The 25,429-nt window shown below is 38.2% G+C and overlaps 1 protein-coding gene across 1 annotated transcript in view; it reads left to right on the top strand.

Annotated features, from left to right (window-relative positions):
- The window catches only part of dnah2 (dynein, axonemal, heavy chain 2), a gene marked incomplete at its 5' end in the record, with an annotated part of 122,658 nt that extends 116,514 nt beyond the window's left edge, over nt 1-6,144 (top strand). The window contains 4 exons of the mRNA XM_084109614.1: nt 110-286; nt 2,666-2,740; nt 4,082-4,232; nt 5,765-6,144. Of these exons, the coding sequence (XP_083965740.1) occupies nt 110-286; nt 2,666-2,740; nt 4,082-4,232; nt 5,765-5,919 (558 nt within the window). The 3' untranslated portion in view covers nt 5,920-6,144. The remainder of the gene's footprint in view (nt 1-109; nt 287-2,665; nt 2,741-4,081; nt 4,233-5,764) is intronic.
- Between the last annotated feature and the right edge of the window lie 19,285 nt (nt 6,145-25,429).

The raw sequence follows: 25,429 nt of genomic DNA, 5'->3' as shown, positions 1-25,429 counted from the left end.
ATTCATCTGATGTCAAATTCCTGCTCTGAGCAAATACTGTTACAGAACAGCACGATCATTAATTACACCACTCAACAAGACTGGCTTCAGTAACGCTCTCTCTCCTCAGGCGTACCCGTCTCTGAAGCCCTTGGCGTCGTGGACACGGGACCTGTGCCAGCGCGTGGAGCAGTTCGCTCGCTGGGCAGAAACCGCTCACCCCCCTGTCCGCTTCTGGCTGTCTGGATTTACCTTCCCAACGGGCTTCCTCACCGCCGTACTACAGAGCTCAGCACGACAGAACAACGTGAGACGCGCACACACACAAGCTCGACAACACATCATGAGGCTCATACATATTCACACGTGCAGGACGTCAAACACACGTGGTGAAGACTCTTTAGTGTCCTTTTAAACAGTCACACACACTACAGAGTGCTCAATCAAAGATACACTACCGTTCAAACGTTTGATGTTGTTGTTAAAGAAATGAATACTTTTATTCAGCAAGGACACATTCAATTGATCAAACGTTGGTACAATTTGCTGTTCAACTTTCTTTTATCCTGAATCCTTGAATCCTGAATAAGAGAAGAGACTTCTTTCAAAAACATTTAAAAGAATCCCAAATCTTTGAATGGCAGTGTAACCATCAGTTGACTAAAATATATATTCATCAGTAAGAAACAATGGGTTTTCTTGAAGCCCTGTCTGTCCAATCATTCCAAGTTAATGGAATAATTCTACCAAAAATGAAAATGCTGTCATATACTTTCCCTCATGTTGTTCCAAACCTGTACGACTGACTTTCTTTTGTGGAACACAAAAGACAATATTTTTTGAAGAATGTTTGAACTGTTTTTGTCCATGTAATGAAATTCAGTGGGGTTTAACATAATGTTTATTTCGTTGATGGATAATTTTCATCATAATTTTGGTCAACGACATTTTTTCACCGACAAACGAGATAACTAAATATAAAAAATATAAAAAACTGTTTTGAATGACAAAAACGATGACGAAAATCTATTGACTTTTTTTGTCAATGAATAAAAACGAGACGAAAATGTTAGGGAGGAACGATTTGGAATGAGATCCAATCAGAACTGGATAAATGTGAGAAAGCGTGACGATACGAAAGAGCTCGATTCAATTCAGCTCAATCCCGCCTCTCAGCGCACCAGTACTGAATTAAGCTCTCTTTCACACTTGGACAAATACATAAAATTATGTCAAAATATTGGTTATGACTTATGTGAACGTAAACAGTTGGGAGAATATCGGATATGGATATGAGAGATTATCGGATCAGTGTATTGGATTCGTGCATTCAGCCTTAAAGTGACAGTAGCCTAATAAACCTGCTGCTGTCCACCATCAATGTTAATCAAATAACAAAAGAAAAAGAGAAAAACACTCAATGTTCTTTACTGAATAACATTAATGGTTTTAATAAGGATTAATCTATATTTAATTTATACAAATAAATATGTCTGCTTGAAAGAATGAAGAGGTTTTATTTCATTTTAAGATAAATACAGACATACTATATGTTCCAGCAGTTAAATCTGTGTCTGTATTGCATGTTCAGACCTTAATCTCATTCATATTAACAGGTTAATAGATGTTTTCTCCAGGCTCAGGATTGGTCACTTGTCTGTTTCCTGATACCAGTTTCTCTGTAGCTGGCCAAGTGTGCAATTTAAGCAACGTAAACACAAGTTCATAATACAGTTAAAAGAAATATCGATCATGCTCCATGACGTGGTCGCTATTTACATCTTATGCCGTCTGTAAACTCTTGTGTTATCAAGGCAACGACTGACGCATTTGTATTAGATTCCAAAGAGCTCCGTTATCAACTCCACAGTGGAAAATGAAACCTTATCCATAGCGGCTGGGCCGGATCGGCACGGAATGGAGCGGTTAAGCAATGAGACAGGTTTGGCCTGGCAGTGGAAAAGCAACTTAAGTGTGTGACTAAGCTCCAGTTCCCATCATTCTCCGTGGAAACACAAGAATGATAAAATACACAGATAAAGCAACAATTACACACATAATGTCTGTCCTTTGCACTTCATTTTCGTGCACTAGCTTCTTGGGAATTCAAAAGGAGTGAAAGAGAATTGCCTCACCTGCTCATTTTATTCTGAACAAAATCAGTGTCACTTCCTAATTACGATTTCAAACCTCGAAAGTGGGAACATCACAAAAATATATATTTTTTAAACATACGGTTTTCAATCACACCACATGAACGGTCTATAATTAATTTGAGAAACATGCACGGTAACACATCTTTACCGCATTACATTCACTGACATTCTGCATGGGCCACAGCGCAATCCTGCTCCATTACCCCTGTAATGCCCCAGTGATGATGTTTATTCTCGATTCCTTTTGGGATCTGCAGACAGGAGTTTCACACACTCTGCTCAGCCGCTCAGTTCCTTAAGGAGCGCGCCAGCAAAATGAGCTGCATCTGATGATCAAGAGACACCTGCGACGCTTCAGGGCAGCCAATTCTGCAGCAAATGGACTGAAAAACAAATGTCCTAATGTGTAATGTCCCCACACACCGACAGGTGGCCAGGAAGAACTGAGGATACGGGCATATCTTGGCAGTTGTGTATCTTTATGTGTGTGTGGAGAGGTGATGCTGATCAGTGTTGTGTGTTCTATGCAGGTGTCTGTAGACACTCTATCCTGGGAGTTCACGGTCACCACTGTGGATGACAACAATCTGCTGTTCCCTCCCAAGGTGAGCAACTGCTGCCATCATCTGTCCATTAGGAGCTGATGCACCTGACATTTGCATCTCTCTCTCTCTCTCTCTCGCTCTCTCTGCCTCTCTGTCTTCAGTGTCACTTCAGAAATCACTCTAATATGCTGATTTGCTGCTCAAGAAACATTTCTGATTATTGGTGTTGAAAGTGGTTGCACTGATTAATATTTTTGTAAAAACCATGATATATTTTTTCAGGATTCTTTGATAGAAGTTAAAAAGAACAGCATTTATTTGTAATAGAAATATCTTGTAACATTATAAATGTATTTACATCCTTGCTTAATTACAGTATTAATGTTATTTAAAAGACTGACCCCAAACTTTTCAGTGGTAGTGCATGTCGAACTGTAATTAAATTAATAACTATTTAAATGCATTTAACTAATAGGTTTACATTACATAATGATTCTTAATGTTATAAGTTGAAGTTATTAGTAAGTGTTACTGTATGTACAGTGCCCTCCACTAATATTGCCACCCTTGGTAAATATGAGCAACGGCAGCAGTGTAAATAAAGCTACATTGTTTATCCTTTTGATCTTTCATTAAACAAAAAATCACAAAATGTTAACCTTTAATTAAAAGTAAAACAATTGAAAGTGTTGGGAAAATCACATTATTAAATAAATGTTTTTCTCCAATGCATGTTGGCCACAATTATTGGCACCCTTAGAAATTCTTATGAGTAAAATATCTCTGAAGTACATTCCCATTCATCTATGCGTATTTTTAGCACACCGGGGTGACTAAGAACATGAAATTGTCTAGCCATGACTTCTTGTTTCACAGGAGTGTAAATATGAGGAAACACAAAGGCCAAATTCCCTTAATCATTCATCACAAGTAAAACCAAAGAATATAGTTCTGATGTGCAGCAAAAGACTGTTGAGCTCCACGTTATATATAACCTGTTATAAAAGCTCTGGCATTGCTCATCCTTGTATTGGCGACTGTACTGTCGAGTTTATACTGAATGGACATTTCGGACCATAAAGGAAAAGGAAATGAAACGGTCTCTTCTTCACTCAAATTGTCGCGGTTTCTGTCAGCATTTGACGTTTTTTCTCTCAAACGCAGAATTTCTTTCTACCTTCACACTGTACAAGTTTGGCACTGTAATGTGGAGCAGGGCTTCATAACGCAGGGTAAAAGCAAAGCGGTGTTTAGAACAACGATAACCCGGGGTTAAGCGCAGTGTGAAAGCCCTTATGTCTCGTTTCCAAGTTAAATTCTTGCACTGTAGACTCCCTCATGCTCTCTCTCTCTCTCAATGACTTTGTTTTGCTCTCGACCTCTTGTCCCCCTCTCCTCCAGGATGGGGTGCTCATCCAGGGGCTGTATCTGGAGGGGGCAGGCTGGGATAAGAAAGCTGCCAGTCTGGTGGAGGCAGAGCCCATGCAGCTGGTCTGTCCCATGCCCACAATCCACTTCAAACCCGTGGAGAGCCGCAAGAGGGTCGCCAAGAGTGAGTACACTGTCTTAAAGCGATAGTTCACCCAAAAATTTAAATTCTGTCATTAATTACTCACCCTAATGTCGTTCTAATCCCGTAAGACTTTCGTTCATCTTCAGAACACGAAGATTTTTTTGGATGAAATCTGAGAGGTTTCTGTCCCTCCATTGACAGCTGCACAACTGACACTTTGACACTTCAAAAAGTTTATCAAGAGATCGTTCATTCTCGTGTTACGCATCACGTTTGAGCTTTAGCAAGAACCAATGAAGTTTGTTCTCGCGCATCAAGCTGGTTCGGTTGAGCTTCTGTTTATGTTCGCTGATCAATGTTTAGATGTGAATAAAAGCCTACATTAAATCTGTTCATCATATAAAGCGATCGAGACTCTTCAGAAAATTTGGACTAAACAGCTCAATTCATATGGATTAGCTTTATGATCATTTTATGAACTTTTTGAAGCTTCAAAGTCAAGTCACCTTTATTTATATAGTGCTTTTTACAACACAGATTGTTTCAAAGCAGCTTTACAGTGATTACAGGAAAATAATGCAAAAAAGTTTGTTTCCAGAAAAAAATAGCGTCACAGTCCAGCTTAAGTAATGTTTCATTTTTGTTATTAAAAAAGTTATTAATTTAGTTAATTTATATATATATATATAGCCGCTCTGGAGTAAACCGTGATGTCATTGTCCAGCTCAGCTCAGTTCTAAATTAATAGTGTCAATGCAGGCAGAACAGTTGCAAGGAACCCAAAACTCCATCAGTGGCAGAATGGAGGACAAACCTTGGGAGAACCCAGGCTCAGTCGGGGGGGCAGTTCTCCTCTGGCCAATGAGCGAACAGTGTATGATTATGATCCAGGCAGCATTACAGGTCAGAAGTCAGATTGGTTCGGAATCAGAATATTATCCAGTTTCATCTGGTTGAAGATGGGAGTCACGCCGGTGTGGAGACGGGTTTGTTGAGGATCAGTGCCGATGGCTGTCGTGTCGATGAGGCCTTCACAGGGGAGAGTCTAGTTGACACAATCTCTGCTGACACTTCAGGGATGCGTTGTGGACGTGTCTAGGTGCAGGTCCTCCATCTGGTCTGGATACGGCCCCGGAGGGACAGAGGGACAGAAATTTCTTAGATATCATAAAAAAGATCTTCATTTGTGTTCTGAAGATGAACGAAAGTTCGGAACGACAATTAATTAACAACAGAATTTAAAATTTTCGGTGAACTAACCCTTTATGGCCCATTCACACCAAGAACGATAACTATAACGATGACTGTATTAGCGTCCACACCAGCTGACGATTTCGTTCGGTTTATTCTAAAATCTGCGCCACTTTAAATGCTCAAGCTCTGAAAGCAGGATGGATTCTGATTGGCTGTCGATGTTCTTATCGTCCATCAGCTGGAAAACCAATCGTTCTGAAAGTGATTGCACCGATTTTGTTTCTCTGTGCCCTTGTTGTTATAGATGTGTTGTGACCTCTGAATTCATTTTTTTTTTTTTTACTATATCTTTACCGTGTGTGTGTGTGTGTGTGCAGATATGTACTCCTGTCCCTGCTACTACTACCCCGTACGGTCTGGTGGTGCGGGTCGCCCGTCATTCGTGGTGGCCATTGATCTGAAGTCTGGAGCTGTGCCTTATGATCACTGGATCAAGAGAGGAACCGCTCTGCTCATGAGCCTTGATAGCTAAACACTCACACTTTCACTGACACTTCATTATCACTCTTATTTTATACAGTGTGTTCAACAGATGACAAGCACTTGTCACTATCTCTTACACAGTGAGTAAATGTAGAAAAGAGAATGTAATATGTGCTAAATCATATACTGAAAAACCCATCGCGATTTGTTATGTTTTATGAACTTGCAGAGTTGTAAATTTATTCAAATGTGTTTAATAAAGCAGACAAAACATCTCAGTATTTTTATATTCAGGGATGTCTCAGATTTTCGAGACATAAAATATTGGCCAATCATCATGAAATTTAGGACATGCCTGCAGGATGGCAGCAAGAGGCTGTCAAGCGAATTTTGTGAGAATCGACCCGAAGGTGGCGCTACAGTTGATGAATTTACTTTTTAGATCTCAGGAATGTTCTTCTTTCTTCAGTGCCATTTTATTTATTAATCAATTATTTTTTCATGAAAATGTTCAATTATTTGAGTTTTTAGGGAAACCTTACCTTTTTTTTCTTTTCTATAATTTATTCTAGACCGTTTGTATGATTCAAATAGACTTTGGTATGTAGCGTCAAGATGCTCCTGACGTCCTTTAACTAGTCATATAGATATGCATTAATGCATTTAAAGGAAAGGGCACATATATCAATATTCAAAACCATGATCAACAATACAGTGTGAGAGTTTGGCATCATATACTGTATAATATTTACACTACCGTTGTTTTTGAAAGAAGATTATGCTCAAAAATGTAATAAGTGTCAAGTACACTTTTCTAGTAGTACAGCTGTGTGTGTGTGTGTGTGTGTGTGTGTGTGTGTGGTACCAATTTTTGGTCAAGATCTTGTATTGACAATGCAAGAGTCCCAGCACTCTGTAAAGTCTCCTCCAGCACATCCCAAAGACTTTCAATGAGTTTAAGGTCTGGACTCGATTCATGTGTGAAACTGATTCTTCATGATCCTCCCAACCATTCTTTCACAGTTTGAGCCTGATGAATCCTGACATTGTCATCCTGGAATATGGCCATGATGTGTCTTCCTGCATGCTTGTTTAAGAAATGAAAGCTACACACTCCATCAATTAGGGTTAGAAGAACTGATGCCAAATATATAACATGCTAGAAACATCATAATCGCAGCAATAATGATCCAGTCATAGACTCTTAAGCATTTGCCTATTTAAATCCAAACAGTGACTTGTTTTTGACCATGCAGTGTATATAATGTATGGATGTGTGTTTAAGGCTGCAAAGAGCTATTCTTCAACAACTTGTTAGATTTTAATACATAAAGTAATAGTAATAAGTAAAAAGTTGGACAGAATTGTTATTGCACTTGGCATAGAATCCTAATTTCTTGTAGGTTTGTGCTTACAGACCTGTTGCAAATTATTGCAATGACAACAATTAAAAAATGTACTGAACAATCCAGGACTGTGTCACATCCAGCTAACTCGGTTGTGCGCAGAGCCTAGGACAATCTGAGTTCACATGCCACATTTCCAGTCATCGAGGGCTCTGTCATTTCAGAAAATTGTCAAAATTGTGCAACTATGATCCAGTTAGTTGAAACGCGCCACCCAATCATCTGTATTCACAGGAATTATTCCCTTAAGTTTGACAGTTGTGGTCATTCCCCACATTTTCCCCCGCAGTCGGCTTGTACCTTGATGATGATTGACGCATGTGGCTGTGTTTGTTCTTTAGAGCTGGAGGGGGAGAGAAGCGGTGACCTTCTCAGGACACTCATAAGATTGAGGGAAATTCTTGGAAGAAGAGAACAAGAGAGCAGAGAAACTGGAACAGAAGAATAGTTGGGAGTGAGGGTGGCCTCCGTGTAAAGCTGCATTCACTCTGCCATCCTCTTCTGAAAGAGCCAGACTTGCTGGGACTGTAAGGAGCTCTTTATTCAGCCTCAGGTCTGTGTGTCTCTGTACCTCTAACTGGTTGTTGGGGTGCTCATAGCAACATGTCTGATTCACATTCAAATTGGCCTCCAAGGCGCCATTGTAATCTTTTAGAGTACTTCAGATTTTTTTTTTTTTTTTCCTTAAAAAAATGGAAGTTAAAAAGAAGAAGGGAGAGAAAGACATCTTTTGATTCGCGAAATGGAGGATGAAGTCCCCAGGGTTTATTCATCACCCCAATGTTCCCACCTCAGACCCATTGAGACTGTGAGAGGGAGAAACAACTCGCATGAATCTGACACTTGTTGCTGCGAGTAGCTCAGGAGAGACGCAAAAGCGCCAATGTAAGACTCGGACAGGCCAAGTTTATCCAGATTTCTGTCCGTACCCTCCTCTCAGACACCAGATGAGAACTTAATACTGGTCCTGGAGTGCCAGCTGAGGACAAGTGGACAATCGGATTTGCGTTTTGAGTGATCTGGTCCCTCGGGGACATCGGTCCCGAGTCTCGCTACATTTGATGCAACATAATCGAGTTAGCTCTTCTCTGTATAGTATTGCATCAAACGTCCTCCATCTGTGTATTCAATTATGGCAGTAAAACACCGAACAGGGACATTCCATGAGGAATACACTGAAAACACACACACACACACACTCTCATCATGCCATATAAAACTAGTACATTCATTACAGAAACAAACTACACCCACTTTTGATCTTTTCATTACATTTTACCACATTAATTTAAAATAAAATAAAATATTTGACTGCAGTGCAGCAGGTTTGCAGACACGGTAATAAAAAAGAGACAAAATCTGGTCGCAAACTGTATTGTACGAAAACTTGTTTATAAATAATATGGTAGCACTTTATTTTACAGTCCTGTTGCCTATGTACATACTATGTACTTATTACAGTAATTACAGTAACTGGGTAATGACTAGGTACTAACCATGAACATACCCCTAAACCCATGTAGTTACCTTATATTAACCAGTAATTTTGTGGGTAAGTACATTTAAGTGCACATACTGTAAAATAAAGTGCAACCAATACTATTACTTATACAGACAGAAATCTGGATAAACTTCGCCCGTCCAAGTTTTACATTGACGCCTTTGCCTTTTATTATTATTAATTTTGAAAGAAGATTCAGGGACATAAGTCCCGATTTTCGCTACATTTGAACCGTATTTTTGATCAAATAAATGCAGCCTTGGTGAACAGAAGAATTGGTTACACTTTATTTTGATGGTCCACTTTAGAAAACTAACTGTCATTAGAGTAGGGCCTATTAGTAGACTGTTAGTAGACTGTTAAGTTATGGTATGTAGAATAAGTTGACGTAGTTGCAAAGTTACTTATAGCCAGTATAATGTCTGTTGGTGGAGCATCACAATAAATCATTTAGCAGATATTAAGCAGACAGTCTACTAATACCCTAACGAGAGTTAGTTGACATGAAGTTGCAAAGTTACTTTAGTTAGACTTAGTAGAATGTCTAAATTGGACCATCAAAATAAAGTGTTACCGATTCTTGTTCACCAAGGCTGCATTTATTTGATCAAAAACACAGTTCGATCAAAAATATATATTTGATAAACTTGGCCATCCAGGAATTACAGGTTAAAAAAAATATATAATTTTTTTTTTTATATATATATATATATATATATATATATATATATATATATATATATATATATATATATATATGGTAAATGGTAATTATATGGTATGGTATGGTAAATATATATATATATGGTAAATACTATATATATATAGTATTTTTTATATAAATTAAATATTCTTTGAGTAACACTAGGCTATTTAAATACACAGGGGTGTCTCTTCACCATTTCATTACCTAATGTATTTTATAACAGGTTCGACGCAAGTTCATATTTCACAAACAAATCTCCATTTTGACAGACACAGTCAATATTGGCTTTTCCATTTTTGCACACAGGCCCCAGGTTCAACTCTTACACACATCATTAGGGGCTAGAAATGGTCAAATATTTGGTGACAATTTATTTTACAGTGTCCCTGTTACACGTGCCATATGGAACACTGTTTAAAATATTTTTTATTTTAAACAAAATTCTTTATATAAATTATATTTTTCGAAATGTTTTGTTTGTTTAGATAGGCTACTCTTGTCAAAACCCCTGATTCCAGTGCTAAGAAGACCTGAAGACAGTACAAGGGTTAATTCACTAGAGATGACAGAAAATCAATACGTCCCCATCAACACCACCAGCCCCACATTATCCCTCAAACGGACAGCCTGTGCCCTGCTCAGATGGAGAGAGAGAGGGAGTGAGTGGACTGGATGATGGTGGAGGAATCTGGGAGTCTCGTGCGTCCCGGAGAAACGGAGGCGGGGCGGTGCGGGTCCAAGAGAGACTCGTCCACCGAAAATAAACCTGCATGAGGGGGGAAAACGAGAGCTTGGGAGGAGGAGAAAGAAGGAGAGAAGGGAAAGCAGCTCGAAAGAGTGCAGAGGGAAACAGAGAGAGAGAGAGAGGGGAGTGTCTGCGTTTGCAGTGGATTAAAAACTGCGCAATTTCCAGACGCGCATCATCATCATCATCCCCTTCAGACGAAACTCGTGTGTGGACATGAGGGTCTCGCGCCGCGCCACCACCATCATATGACGCGAGCAGAGAGGAGTCGTGATGCGCGCGCGCGTGTGCGTTTTTGGGGGAGAAGAGTCTGGAACAATTTTGCGCGCTGATGTTTGTGTCACATCATCTCCTCTTACAGTGGTTTCATAACGCAGCTGCGCCGACATTTTACAGTGTGCGATTCAAAACCCCTCGTGCATGACATGATGAAGGTGCTGCGGCGTTCATTCACAGCGCGAGGCGAAACAACTGCGCAGTTGCCTTTTTTACCATGCATTTTTACAATGAAGATATGCGAGAAGAAGAAGAAGAAGCCACATCCCAGTTTGACTCTCCGTGCATTAGCAGGTAACGTTAAAGACACACACTTTCTGGACTTTATGTACCACGTAAACACAGCATATGGATTGAGCATCTGTTGTATTCTAATAGCGATGATGTTGTTGCCGTGTGTGAAATGCAAAGAAACGTGTCAGAAGCGTGATTAATTTCCGCCTTTAATTTCCTTGCAGGTTGATGAAATTCAGTCATTATGTGTTGGTTGCAAACAGAAAGTGAGTGAAGGTTTCCATATGAGTGGTGGATAAAGTTGCCCACCCTTTCCCAGTAACACGGGTGAGATCACAGTTAATGTGAACCGGGAAGACTGTGGGAGTTTAATATTACGTAATCGTCTGTTTTAGAAATACTATTAGGGATATATCACAGTACATTTCTATCATGTTTTTTTTTTCTCTCGCAATAATAATAACGTTAATGAATGCAAAGCTCACATTTGCTATACACGCTTGTGAATCAAACCGTGCTGTGTTTTCACATAGTTTCAATCATTGAAAGTCAGATCGTCGCTGAATGAGATTCGGGCCTGGCGATGGGCGCTCAAGGGTGTCGCATTTTTTTTTTCTTTCGGAAATGTCATGTGGTGAAGTTGTGGCGGGATGAGAGATTTTCCAGGAAGAACATTTTTGAATTTTTTTTTCTTCTGTTTTCTCTTCCTCTCTTCTGCTGACTACACGTCGCCGCCCCCTTTTTCCCCTCGTGTGTTTTCTCCGTGTGACCGCATGGTGGCGCTGCTGCACCGCTAAAGCTTATCCTCTCAGACTCGGAGCTTTCATGGCGGCGGTTAGTCCTCAATTAATCCCCCACAATTAAGTTTTGCACATAATGAAATGAATAGAGCTATCTGAGAAATATATTTAAAACCATTTACACTATTATTACTGTCCAAATCCTCTGCTCTCAGCCAAAAACAAACTCAGGCATATTCAGTTGCCAGACACTACTACATCTTGGCTTCAATGGACAGATATCACAATAAAAAATGAGCTTTTTGGCTACCAACACAACAGATAGGTTTAATGCACACAGAGATTTAAAAAAAGTACCCCATATTAGGGGTGTGAATCGTTACTGGTCTCACTATTCAATTCAATTATGCTTATCATGTCAACGATTTGATTCGGCATTCTCACTTTTCAATATTACTGCACATGCCTACATTTTTGTCAATGAATAGAAGCAGTCAGATGTATATGAACTCCCTTTTCATTTTATCTGCTTCAAGAAAGTACTTCCTGAATGTAGCAAACATCAAACACAACTTAAGTCTGAACACAGCAGACGACAGGACCGTTTAGAACAAACACTAGTAAATACTAAAAGCGCATGAAACTGTCAGGTGAACTTGTAACAATAACGCTCACACACACTCGCATGCTGTAAATGTTAAAATATTGGGTGCATTTTTTATTACTCGCTTTTGTGTTTCGCCTCCCTCCGCCATTTTACGCTCGCGAGAGAAGCGCGTATGTGACGAATGACATACAGAGTAATGTCAGTAGGCTATAATCGATTATGGTCTATCACTGCATCTATGCAGAATTGTTCACGTCCGCATTGTGATGCATCGATGCAACGATTAATTTCAACACCCCTACCCCAAATGTATGTATTAAATATACTGCTGGATCTTTGATGTTGTGGGCCTATTTTTCTGCTGGAGGTCCTGGACATCTTGTTCAGATATGTGACATCATGGAATCAAATAGCAACAGATAATCAAAATCAAAATCTGCCTGCATCTGCTAGAAATCTTATTATGGGACTTTTTTGGATCTTCCATCAGGACAACGATCCAAAACAAACATCAAAATCAACACAAAAATGGGTGTCTGAGCACAAAATTAAGGTTCTGCCATGACCATCCCAGTCCCCTGACCTGAACCCAATTAAAAAACTTAGAAAAGCGTTTCAACATGGATTTGGGAAATTGGAGGATCATAACAGATTCAGTATGGAGGAATGATCTCTGATCTCTTGTCAGGTGTTCTCCAGACTCATCAGGCATTATAGGAGAAGATTCAGAGCAAAAGTATTGAATTAAAGGCTGCCATTAATTGACCGTTCGCAAAGACCCGCCCCCTTTAGTTACTGTTTCTATGTCCGACAAGCCACGCCGCTCTCGCGCCACTCATCATGTTTTCACAGTGAAAAATACATCGTGGAGCAGAGAGGACACTGACAAGGCGCTGACAGACAGGACAGACCAGGTTTCTTTTGATATGAAACTAAGTCTCAACTTTCAAATTTGGTCATTTTTTTAATAAATTTAATTTGATTGGTCAGATCGCCTGTCAGTCAAACTCCCTGCGAGGGGTCAATTGTGGCCAATTACAGAAAAACATTACATAAAGAGATTTTTCCCCCATTTTCATTTGTTTTACTTCAATGAAAGGTTATGTTTTTGTGTTTTTTTTAGTTTTTTTTTAGTGTGTTAAATTTTCATATTTGCCAGGGGTGCCAATAATTTTGACCACTAGTGTCTTTAAAATAACGGTGGCTTTAAAAAACTCATGCTGGGGGCTCAGCTTGAATATAGATTCAGTGTGACCTGTGCCGACCCTGAACTTCACATAGCACTTTCAGTGCTTAGCACGCACACACAGAGGTCACAGCCACCACACTAAAAGAAATGTGCGACAATTTGCTAGCACTGACTGAATACAAACAACAGCCATTATTATGTGTAGAAAGAAGCAGAAAATGGAAACAAACTGCTTTGCTGTGGAGGGGCAGTGGTTACTAAACAAACGTCATGCATCCAGGCCTGTAGGTGTCAGTATAAAGTCTAAACCACTGGTACTTACAGGACAAATAAGATAAAGCTAAAAGAAAAACCTTGTGATGTAAAATTAAAATAACTTGCAAAATAATTAATTATAATTCACTGCAGACTTGGTTTCCACTCACTGAACTCTATATATAGATTATATATGTATTATGTGATACTAACTATATTATAGTTGCAAGACTAGAGCTGCATGACTAATCATTAAAAGATCTCAATTCGAAGACCAGGGCAAATCCTTTTGAAATGTGGCTCTTCAAATAAAGATTGTATCAGTTATATAGTTACACCAGTAGGAGGCGACACGTGACTGTCAAAAAAAAAAAGATTTGTCATTGAATCATTCATTCAAGTGATTCGTTCCAGTAATCAAACAAGCAAGTCTTAATGAGTGAGTCACTGAATCATTCATTCAAAACGATCAAAAAAATAATTCAAATTAGTTAAATATGTTAAATAGACTGCAGCGATTAGCATTTTGTCAGAGCCTCTAGTAAATGACATGTTATTGTCTCGTTGGGAGAATTGTGATCTCTATTTTATCTGGAGTCGTGCAGCTCTAATTTCACTGTTGAATTTCACAATGAACGTTTTGAAGGGGAAAAAATGTAAATGAGGATTCTGCCATCTAGGTGACTTTTTAAATATTGGCAAATTTGCATAAAAAACTAAACCTATCTCTTGCATCTACAAGGCACAGTCCCTGTGCGATTTATATCAGAAAATCTGAACAGCATTGATTTGTCTTACATTTCTGATACTTGCTACCTGAACTCCATCCAACAACCATCCCAAAACCAGCCACCTGACATGTTAGTCTAATGCATGTGATGTGTCTCTTATTAGACACTTGTTCACTTTATATGTATCTTACATTGCACATGTATGTTGTCTGAAGTCATTATAGTGAGCTGTAAAGGGTTAGAGAGAAACAACAGACATTTCTTGCTCAGATATGAGGTTTAAGCTGACCTCTGCTCCTTGTCCCGTGTCAAAACCTTGCTTTACCTAGTTCAGCATCACTATTTCTTTTTGAAGGTATATGTCACTTCACTTGACCATTTAAGGAGCAGATCTGTGGTGTTCGTTCCACTAGATGGCAGCACATGCTCAGAAAATGTTGTTGTTCAGATTCCTTTGTGTTCGCAGTTCAAAACTCTGGAAGACAAACAAAACATGCCAGTGCTGATGATCATGTGAGCACAGCATTTGGATTTACACGAAGAATGCTGCGTCTGTTTTGCACACTTGTGCAGTGGTTCTCAACCAGTGGGTCATGTGACACGATCTGATGTGGTTGTGGACAGCAGGGGAAAACAGTGTTTACTGCAAATACACTATGATAGCAAAATAAATAGGCTTATTAAAGGGAGGACATTTGTTGGTCATGTCAAAGTCTATGCGTCCAATAAATCGCTTCGGTTATGTTGCAAATACAGTTGTCATTTAGGCCTAGTAGATTGACCTATGCCAGTGTGTACATCCTCAAATTATGATCAAGAGGCAAGATAAAAGTATTAAATACCTGCAATAGCTGAACACTACACATTTTATGCAGTGAGTTATTTAAAAGCATGAATTAAATTATATACAAGACACAATTTGGTGCCGTATTGTCGCCTCTTGAGAGGCAGACTATAATGTTAATTTATGCTTTTCTGTGGTTGTATTGTGACTCATGAAGTCCTCGGGTTTTTATAATTAACAATAACATTATGTTGTTCTTCTCCAGAGTTTACGGTTTCACCATGGCTGAGATCTGGCTGGCCAACGTGAGCGTCAGTCTGGATGAGTCTGTGAATCACAGATCCAATGAAACTCAGTGCCGTTTATCTGCCAATGGGAGAGGACGATCCAGACGCACTTCATGTGGACCAATGGGGTGGCTGGATTCATCTGTGGGCGGAGTGGCTGAGAGGTCAGAGGTCAGTTGGCATGGACTTGTTGAAGATTAAGTTGTCTGCTTTAATGCACAAAGTAGATCACTGTGTTAATCACTGTTGTGTTTCCGGAAAGTGTTTTGCCGGGATGTTATTAACTATTTGTTGGTCGGCCTGATGCTATATTTAGATGCGGAGAATAATTTGTACTTTTATTTTGAAAAAATATATTTAATGATAAAAGTATTTTAAGTTCTGTCATCTTAATAATTGTAATCTCATGCTGTCTGTGCTTTTGTAAAAATAGAACAAAAACACACTATCAAAAATTTGTGTCAGTACGATATCTTATGTTCACTAAGGCTATAAATACAGTAAAACAGTAATATTGTGAAATATTATTATTGAAAGTATTATTTTTCTATTTGAATATATTATTGTAAAATGGAATTTATTGCTGTGATCAAAGCTGAATTTTCAGCATTATTACTCCAGTCTTTAGTGTCACATGATCCTTTAGAAATCATATGCGGATTTGCTGCTCAAATAACGTTTATTATTATTATTATTATTATTATTATTAATTGTTAAAAACAGTTGTGCTGCTTCTTGATGCATTTTTTTCAGGATTCTTTGACAAATAGAAAGTTTAAAAGAAGATCATTTATTTTAAACAGGAATCTTTTGTAACATTATAAATGCATTTCCTGTCATATTTTATTAATTTGATGAATAAAATCATTTATTTCTTAAAAAAATTAAAAAAAATTCTGACTGACCCCAAACTTTAGTGCATGCACATAGCAAAAGAGTCAAATGTTAAAAATATTCAGCTGTCACACTGTTTAAAAAAGCCTAAAGAATATATTTAACATCACAGTATGAGACTGAATAAATTGCGTGCCTAATCTCAATCTGTGCAAACTATATCCAGTTTTTCAACTTGTGTCATGAACAGGTAAAGTAAACAGGTACTTTTACTTTTACATAAGATCTAAACGTTAAGCAGTGATTACTGGAGCAAACCACAGGAATCCACAACCAGTTCATCCGCCTATAGATAATGAGTCCCACCTTAAAGGGAGAGTCACCCTAAAATGTCAATTATTTCATCATTTACTCTCCCCTCAAGTTGTTCCAAACCTGTATATACCCGAGTTTCCTCCTCCTGTTGACATAAAAGATGATAGTTTAAAGAATGTTTGTACCCAGACAGTTGACATTAGCCATTGACTTCCATTGTAGGCGTTATATATAAAGTCAACATTATTTGTAGTAATTGACAGACGGATCTAGATGCTGTTCAACCTGTAATATTCCATTCAGTGTCATTTTTAGTGGTTTAAAAAGAGGAATTAATGATTCTGGTGCTTAAAAATTAATCACAAAAAAAAAGTAATCACATGAACAACAGTAGTGATATGGGACAACCGAAATGTAACTGATTGTGAAGTGAAGTCATAGTGTGTGTGTGTGTGTGTGTGTGTGTGTGTGGAGGCTCAGTATTGTATGATGGTGTTGTTGTGCAGCACTGGAGATGTTGAGGATAGACTCTACTGTTGTGCCATGATCAGAGGAGAGCTGAGACCGTTTGTGAACCTCTCGGCTGCTTCTCATTGGCTGGTGTTCTGAGAGATCTCTAAGTGCAGTCTGGGATTCGAATTACAGTGATTGATTTATTTAATGATGTAAACCATGCAAAGAGCTCCCATGGATTCTTCTTCTGTGTGTCTGTCTGTCCCACTCGAATGTGATGGACTTACACATACACACACACACACATGCAAACAGTGCTTTGTTTTAAATGAAAAAGCTGCAGATGTGATGTAAAGAACAGGATTGATTGAGAAAGTAATAGATGAGAGGAACATAGAGACTTTGCTTTGAAAGGGCACACACACTCTGCATTGGTTTGAGAAGGAGGACACATTTAAAGAGAGCCTATTGTGCTTTATTTTACATGCTCAGCTTTCTTTAGTGTGAAATGTTGCTTTTTGAGAATGAAAAAAGGCCTGCAAAGTTACAAAGCAAAGGGAGTTATTCTCTATATCAGTGTCACTGTTTCTGAACTCCCTGAAACGCCTCAATTGTAAGTTTTCTTCCGGGAACAAACACGTCACAATGTTTCTTGTTTAGATAATTCCCGCCCGAGGCAGAATAAAGGCATGAGGCCTGGTTGAGTTGGTTAGTAGTGTGTTGAAACTTGTGGTTATTGCATAGTTTCTTGTTTGCGTGACATTTGGACTTCATAAATCCTTATCTTGAGCAGAATAAGCTAGCTGACATTTAAGCAAAATAGCTGAGAAAAAATGAGAATTAGTCCTCAGATGACATGTCTGTAATTTATAGAAAAACATCTAGCATTAATTTGATCTCAAACAGATTCATTAAAAGTAGTTATAACTCCACCACCTGCGTGACATCATTAACCAACATGGTTAAAGTTGAACTATCAATTTGCGACAGTACGGTTTCGGGAAACAGTCGTGACTCAGAGCGTTACTGACAGACTGGGAAGAGAGGAGCTGCAACAGTGGAGAATGTGTGAAAAACAATGTGGTTTTGAACATTCAAGCATGAAAACCTGTTCCAGTAGACTTCAGAAAATAAAAATCATGACTTTGTAAAAGTGCATAATAGGTCCTCTTTAAAGGGATAGTTCAACACAAAATGAAAGTGCTGCAATCATTTACTCACCCTCGAGGTGTTTCAAACCTGCATGCCTTTTCTTCTTCTGTGAAACACAAACAAAGGTATTTTGAAGAATGTTTCAACAGTTTGTCCAAGTCAGTGACATCCCAAAAAAAAAAAAAAAAAAATGTATATACACTACCGGTCAAAAGTTTTAGATCGGTAAGATTTTTAAAAGTCTCTTCTGCTCATCAAGGCTGCATTTATTTGATTAAAAATACAAAAAATATTTTCAAATATTATTGCAATTTAAAACAGTTATTTTCTATGTGAATATATAGTAAAATGTAATTTATTCCTGTGATCAAAGCTGAATTTTCAGCATCATCACTCCAGTCTTCAGTGTCACATGATCCTTCAGAAATCATTCTGATATGATGATTTGATGCTCAAATAACATTTCTCATTATTATCAGTGTTGAAAACAGTTTTTTACATTTTTATTTCAGGATTCTTTGATGAATAGAAAGTTCAAAAGAACAGCATTTATCTGAAATGGAAAGCTTTTGTAACATTAAACACTACCGTTCAAAAGTTTGGGGTCAGTAAGAATTTTTATTTTATTTTTTGGGGGGAATAAATAAAAGAAATCAATACTTTTATTCATCAAGGGTGAGTTAAACTGATCAAAAGTTACAGTAAAGACATTTTTAATGTTAAAAAAAATATTCTATTTTAAATAATTGCTGTTCTTTTGAACTTTCTATTCATCAAATAATTCAGAGAGAAAAAATGTACACAACTGTTTTCAACATTGAAAATAATAATGAATGTTTTTTGAGGATAAAATCATCATATTAGAGTGATTTCTGAAGGATCATGTGACACTGAAGACTGGAGTAATGATGCTGAAAATTCAGCTTTGATCACAGGAATAAATGACACTTTAAAATATATTAAAATTGAAAACAGTCATTTTACATTGTCATAGTGTTTCACAATGTTTTTTATTTATTTTTTTATCAAATTAATGCAGCCTTGGTGAGCAGAAGAGACTTCTTTTAAAAACATTAAAAATCATACCGATCTAAAACTTTTGACCGGTAGTGTACATTTTTCAAAAATATCTTCTTTTGTATTTAATGGAAGAAACAACTCGTACAGGTTTGGAATGACGACAGAATATTCATTTTTGAGTGAACTGTCCCTTTTAAATCTGCACGTGATTAGCCTAAATGAACAGCTTATATTGTGTATTCCAAAACTTGCAAATGAGTTTGCTTAACATTAAACAGTGAGCTCAAATATCTTGTTTGGTTTAAAGAAACCAGTGTTTGAAGTGGCAAGACCAGTAATTATTCGCTTTTCTGTTAAAAGTGCCAGGAAGTATATAGTGTGCAAATCAGCAGCTTTCACAAACTGCTCTGATCTGAGCGTCCCATCACTCATCACTCTCACCAGGCAATGACTGTCAGCCACACAAGCCAATGTTTTGACTATCAGTAGTAAATTTGGAGCATGTTGTAGCTTAATTTGGCCAAGAACCATCCATTATGAGACTGTCTGACTGACATCAAATCAAATTGATACATGAAATATTAAACTACGTTTTTTTTTGGAGCAAACCACAACCATCCAATCAACACAAAATCAAGTCCCGTCCTACATGTGTTCTTGATCGAGAAGCTGTTTCACTCTAATATACGTCACAATTGGGAAGAAAAGACTGTCGCAACTTCATTTCATGCCGACTTTATCGCAACAAAAAAGTTATATGATACTAAAATTAAAAATAAAAGCCAACTTAAGTAAATCCGTTGCTTTAAATAAGTGCTTTAAACTAAATTTGAATAGAAAATAACCGAAATTAGCTAAAGTCAGTGTGTCATTGGCCAGAGAAGTCTTCATAGTGTTTGTGCCGGTGTATTATCTAAGAGAGGATCGTGGAGTTTCAATGATCCAGTATGTGGGGATGTGTAAGTGAAAAGGAAGGAGCTGAGAAAGTGTGTCCTTCAGGAATGGAGAGATGAATGTGTCGTCTGTGGGTCATAGACAGGAATCTCGAATCTGGACTGGGCCGTTCAGCCGTGTGAAGTGAATTAGATTGTGTGAGAGAGTGACTGCAGGGTTTCTGGTTAATGTATGGTGTCATGGTGACAAGACTCAATCAATCACCTGCCATCTCTGCTCTGGGTCACCTTTGCACACACACACACACGCTCATGACTCTCTGCTTGAAGGTCTTGAACGACACATAACTCTTCCCAAAGCTGGATATCAGTCGGACACAGTCTCTCCATAAAGAACTGCTCTTCACCTTCTCCTTCATTCATGACTTTACTGCGCTTTCATTTCCAGCACTGTTTTTGAAAATACTGTTGTGTTTTCAGATGGGTGGATGGATGGGTAAATAGGTAGATGGATGGATGGATGGATGGATGGATGGATGGATGGATGGATGGATGGATGGATTGATTGATTGATTGATTGATTGATTGATAGATAGATATCAACAACTAACTTAATTATATGGTCTTGACAGAAGGAGAGAGAGAGAGGAAGGAAAGGAAAGAAACACAAAGAGTTGAGTAAGCTGTAGGAACGAGTGTGGGTAGATATCCTGTACAGCCTCCTCTCAGCGTGGAGAAAAGAACATGATGTCACTCTGAGAGGAATCCCACGTGTGTGTGTGTGTGTGTGTGTCTGACAGGTACACAGTGAATGTGTCCTGTGTGGGTCAGTGTTCTGTGTCCTGAGGGGTTTGTGTGTGAATGTTTCTGTACAGAGGAAGTGATGTATGCCTGAGGCCCAGCTAACCATGAGGAGGAGGAAGAGAGGAGAGGAACACAGGAGCCTGTGGGGAAGAAGGGACTCGGAGGAGGAGTTTCTGTAACCACAGCCAGTGTGGAAAGTAATTGTCCCCAAGTTCAAGATTTAGTTTTGATACTTTATTTTTTTTTTTTGGTCTTTTTGATGCTCAACAGATGCTCACTCTCTCCTCTCACTTAAAGGGATAGTTCACCCAAAAATATAAATTCTTCATCATTTACTCGCCCTCGAGTTGTTCCAAACCTCTATGAGTTTCTTTCTTCTGCTGAACACAAAAGATGACATTTTGAAGAATGTCAGTTGATGAGCCGCATTGATTTGAATTATTTTATTTAATTATTATATAATTAAAAACTAATATAAATATTTTAATATTTAATTAAATGCATTTAAATTGCCACTCCTACTTTCTGTAAAATAAAAAAGTTTGTTTTTCTTTACATCAGAAGAACCAGAAATATATTGAGAGGTCTTCAAATATTGACTCTATCAATAGGGCGTCCTCGGAGCAGCCGGGACATTCTGCCAAACATCTCATTTGTCTCACACTAAAGACAGAAAGTCATTCAAGTAAACATTCATTTTTGGCTGAACTCTTCCTTTAATAACTCCCCTCATCATCATGTCGGTTCACTCTCCTCCCCATGTTCACTGAGGGAAGGTGAGGAACGGGGATGTAAAAATCAAAACCTCCTCTTCGCCCTCCACCTCTTTTGAATGAAAGGAGCTAATCAAAGCCCCACACACACACACACACACACGCGTAGCCACTGCTTTCGGCTCTTTGTGCTCCAGGCCTTTGTGTTGAAGAGGCCCTGACGGGGAGAGAGACAGACTCTCAGAGACAGAGAGAACACTTAGAAGACGAGTGATCACGTTAAAACACGCCACTGTAATTTACTCCGATGCTGCTGTGCACTTTATCAGGAGCACTGGCAGAATGTGAACGCTGCACACATACACACGTCCCCTGCTTAACCCCGACACAGACAGACATTACCCAGATGCTGCTGCAGCCAGAGACATCAATCATGGCCTGTCCACTTCTCTTTCTTTGCTTCCCCCTCTCTTCTTCTTTCAGTGTGTTTTCTGGCATGACAGATAACAGCACATTTGTATTGCAAAAGCAGCAGCTGAAGAGCTGCAAACACAATATATTTACTAGATTTTTGCATTTTCTTTAGAAAATGTGAGTTGTGTTTAATGTACACTAACACTACCGTTCAAAAGTTTGAGATAAGATTACTTATTTTTTGGCTCACCAAGGCAACAAAAATATAGTAAAAGTGGTAATATTGTGAGATATTATTGCAATATAACTTTTCTATTTGAAAATCTTTTAAAATGTAATTTATTCCTGTGATCAGAGCTGAATTTTCAGCATCATTACTCCAGGGTTCAGTGTCACATGATCCTTCAGAAATCACTCTAACATGCCGATTTGCTGGATATATTATTTTTGTGGAAACCGTGATAAATTCTTTCAGGATTGTTTGATTCATAGAAAGTTGAAAAGAACAGCATTTATTTAAAATAGAAATCTTTTGTAACATTATAAACGTCGTTCCTTTCGGTTATGATCAATTTAATTTATCCTTGAAGTATAAAAGTGTTCATTTCTTTCAAAAAAAATAAAATAATAATTTTACTGACCCAAAACTTTTGAACGTCAAAGTAAAATGAAAAAATGGCCAGTTAAAGCTTGTTGAGTAATTTCTACTTAGTAGAAGTTTATTTTGCAATACTCTGTTTGAAGTACATCTTACTCAAATACATCAGTGAATTAAGTCGTGCTTTTAAAGTGTGTGCTTTACTAGAACATACAAGTAAATAAGATATTGTGTTGATAACATATCTACATAATAGAATGATAGGAAGACATTTTGAGTAGAAAATGATCTCCAAATGACACAAAACGGCAAGTTACGAAAGCTAACAACAAAAGCAATGATAAAAGTGTGTAAACAGCTGAAAAACCTTATTAATTATTCATGCCCCAGTGCATGATGGGAACAACAGTATCAGAAAGCTGAGTCGTTTTTACTTAATTTTTTTATGTTGATAAAAAAAAAAAAAAACGCTTTAATTTCTACAAGCTTAAATTGAGTACTAATATAAAATGTACTTTGTTTTTTAAATTCTTGCCTGAACTTACTTATTCAGGTAGAAACCACATAATCTATTGGAGTTCCCTGTATAATTATAATAACGGGGTCATTTCCATTGTTTTCCTGATTAAGTTGATTTATATGTGTTAAAAATATGTAGTAAATATTTTAAATGATTTTAAAATATGATTTTTTTTTTTTTTTTTTACTATAATTGTAAAAATAGAATTATACATTTAAATGAATCACATTTTTTCATATGAATGTCACATGAATATCACAGGGGCAAGTAGAAATCAAGCCCTGCTGTTATTCCCAAGAAAAAAAATGTGAAGGATGAATATGTAATTTTATGTCAGAGAAAAAGGCCCATTGTCCCTCACACAATATCAGGCAGACACACTGTACATCTAGTACACAGCGCTACTTGTGTGCACCTAATAGCTAGGAAAGTTTTACATAGTGCAACTCAATGACGAATTGAAGCGAATTTTTTTAATTCTTTGTGTGGGTTGTGTGAATTGTAAGCAGTCTCTCAGGAAATGCAGCTCTGAGTTTGTTTTGCTTGCACTCGAGGCACTAAACTAGTCTCAGTCTCTCTCCAAGATCTCATTAACCTCTCTTCAGACTGTGAGCTGAAGAACAGAACAGCAGGGAGCTTGTGTCAGGTCTACGTCACTGTGATAATAAGCCATCCAGTGTGTGTGTGTGTGTGTGTGTGTGTGTGTGTGTGTGTGTGTGTGTGTGTGTGTGTGTGTGTGTGTGTGTGTGTGGGACATATACTCAGGGCTCGTGACTTGGACTCAAGGCAGTGCCAATTTGTAAGACCTGTGACTCAATATAGCCAATATTAGAATACTTGTGACTCGACTTTGACATTATGGTAGTTACTTGTGACTTGACTCATTCTGGACAAGTCACGTATTGATAGCGTGAGCTTAGATTCACGCTGATGTTCAGTTCCGGATCAGCGTGTCCGTCTGTCACTGTATGATGTCCTGGAACAGAATGAGCTAGTAGCTAGTAACAACAAAATACAGGAAGCCAATATCATGATATAACAGCTATTTGTTGAGCAGTCAAAAAATAGTCTCTAGAATCAAGAGTGATTTTAAAGGTTCCTAATTTTGTTTCAGAGTCTCCTACAATAGCTTCCAAGGTAAAATAAAAATAAAAAGTTAATGTTCTCATAATATATATTGCACATCGCTTCATTTCTCGAAGAGTCTGAAAACCGTTAGTTTGAAGATTCAGTCTCTCTAAACCCCTCCTTTTCTAAAGCCTACTCTGCTCTGATTGGTCAGATGGCCCAGGCTGTTGTGATTGGTCGACCGCTTACATTGTGTGTCAGAAACAAAATGTTGCTCCTCAGCTCTTGATACACTGTGATTACAACGATGGCGTCGGTTTCACCTTCCAGTCTCAGCTACAATTACAGTGTTTGAGGGTCAAAGTAGACGTTGTTCACGGGCAGCTAATGAACACCATAGACTGGCATTATGCAAATGAGTTACATTGTTATGTAGGTTTGTAACAGGAAGTGAGACTGGAATTACTGACGACTCGTTTCAGCAGATCAGAATCACTTATTTTAGGAGACAATAACTTTATTTGTACACTTTGCTCTTTAAAACTTTACAATTTAAAACCACCTCATTTATAATATGTCAGATGAAATGTATGTATATGAAATCACAGTAACATTCATTATATCTATATACATCAGATTTAATATCTCATAAAATTTGACTGAAATGGCCAGAAAAAAATGTGTGTGTGCATGATGTAACTGTAAATTGAGAACGTAATTAAGGTTGGGTTTAATTAGACAGTTGTTATGGGAGTCCAAAGCTCACAGGACAGTTATGGCATAACTTTAATTACCTGTTGTTAATTCTGAAGGCCGAAGCCCATTGAAACCCAGACGCACACGCCTCTCCACATTGTGTGAACAGCGTGTTGGATAGCGACAGATGGATCACTTCAGCGAGCGTGCGCTCTCACACTGCGTCGTTCTGTGAATGCCTCTTCTACAGTAGCTTTGTTCTCACTGTAGAAGACTGGAGAAATATTGAGACAGACTCTTCAGGATGAGAACAAAGAGCACACACACACAATTCAACGATGTTTCTGTGTGACTGCATGCTCTCCTCTCTCTTTCTCTCTGTCTGTTCCTCTGCGTGTTTCTTCTGATAAGAGTCTGTAACAGGCTTACGGTCCTTAAAACCTTTTAAAAGAGATTGTCACACTGTCTTTGTTCTCCAGTGAAGATCCTCCCTGCTCTGTCTTGGACATTTGATGTGTGTTTGTTTTGTCTGTGTATTCCAGAGCGCTAATGCGCACCGTGATTGGCTGTGATGAGATCAGCGAGCAGTCTGGATTGGTGGAGGTAGTTTTGGAGTTT

This window comes from Abramis brama, assembly GCF_963993115.1.
Source record: "Abramis brama genome assembly, chromosome: 3".
NCBI classification, from domain to species: Eukaryota; Metazoa; Chordata; class Actinopteri; order Cypriniformes; family Leuciscidae; genus Abramis; species Abramis brama.
Note: the sequence above shows the minus strand (reverse complement) of the source record. Positions and strands in the feature narration are given on the sequence as shown.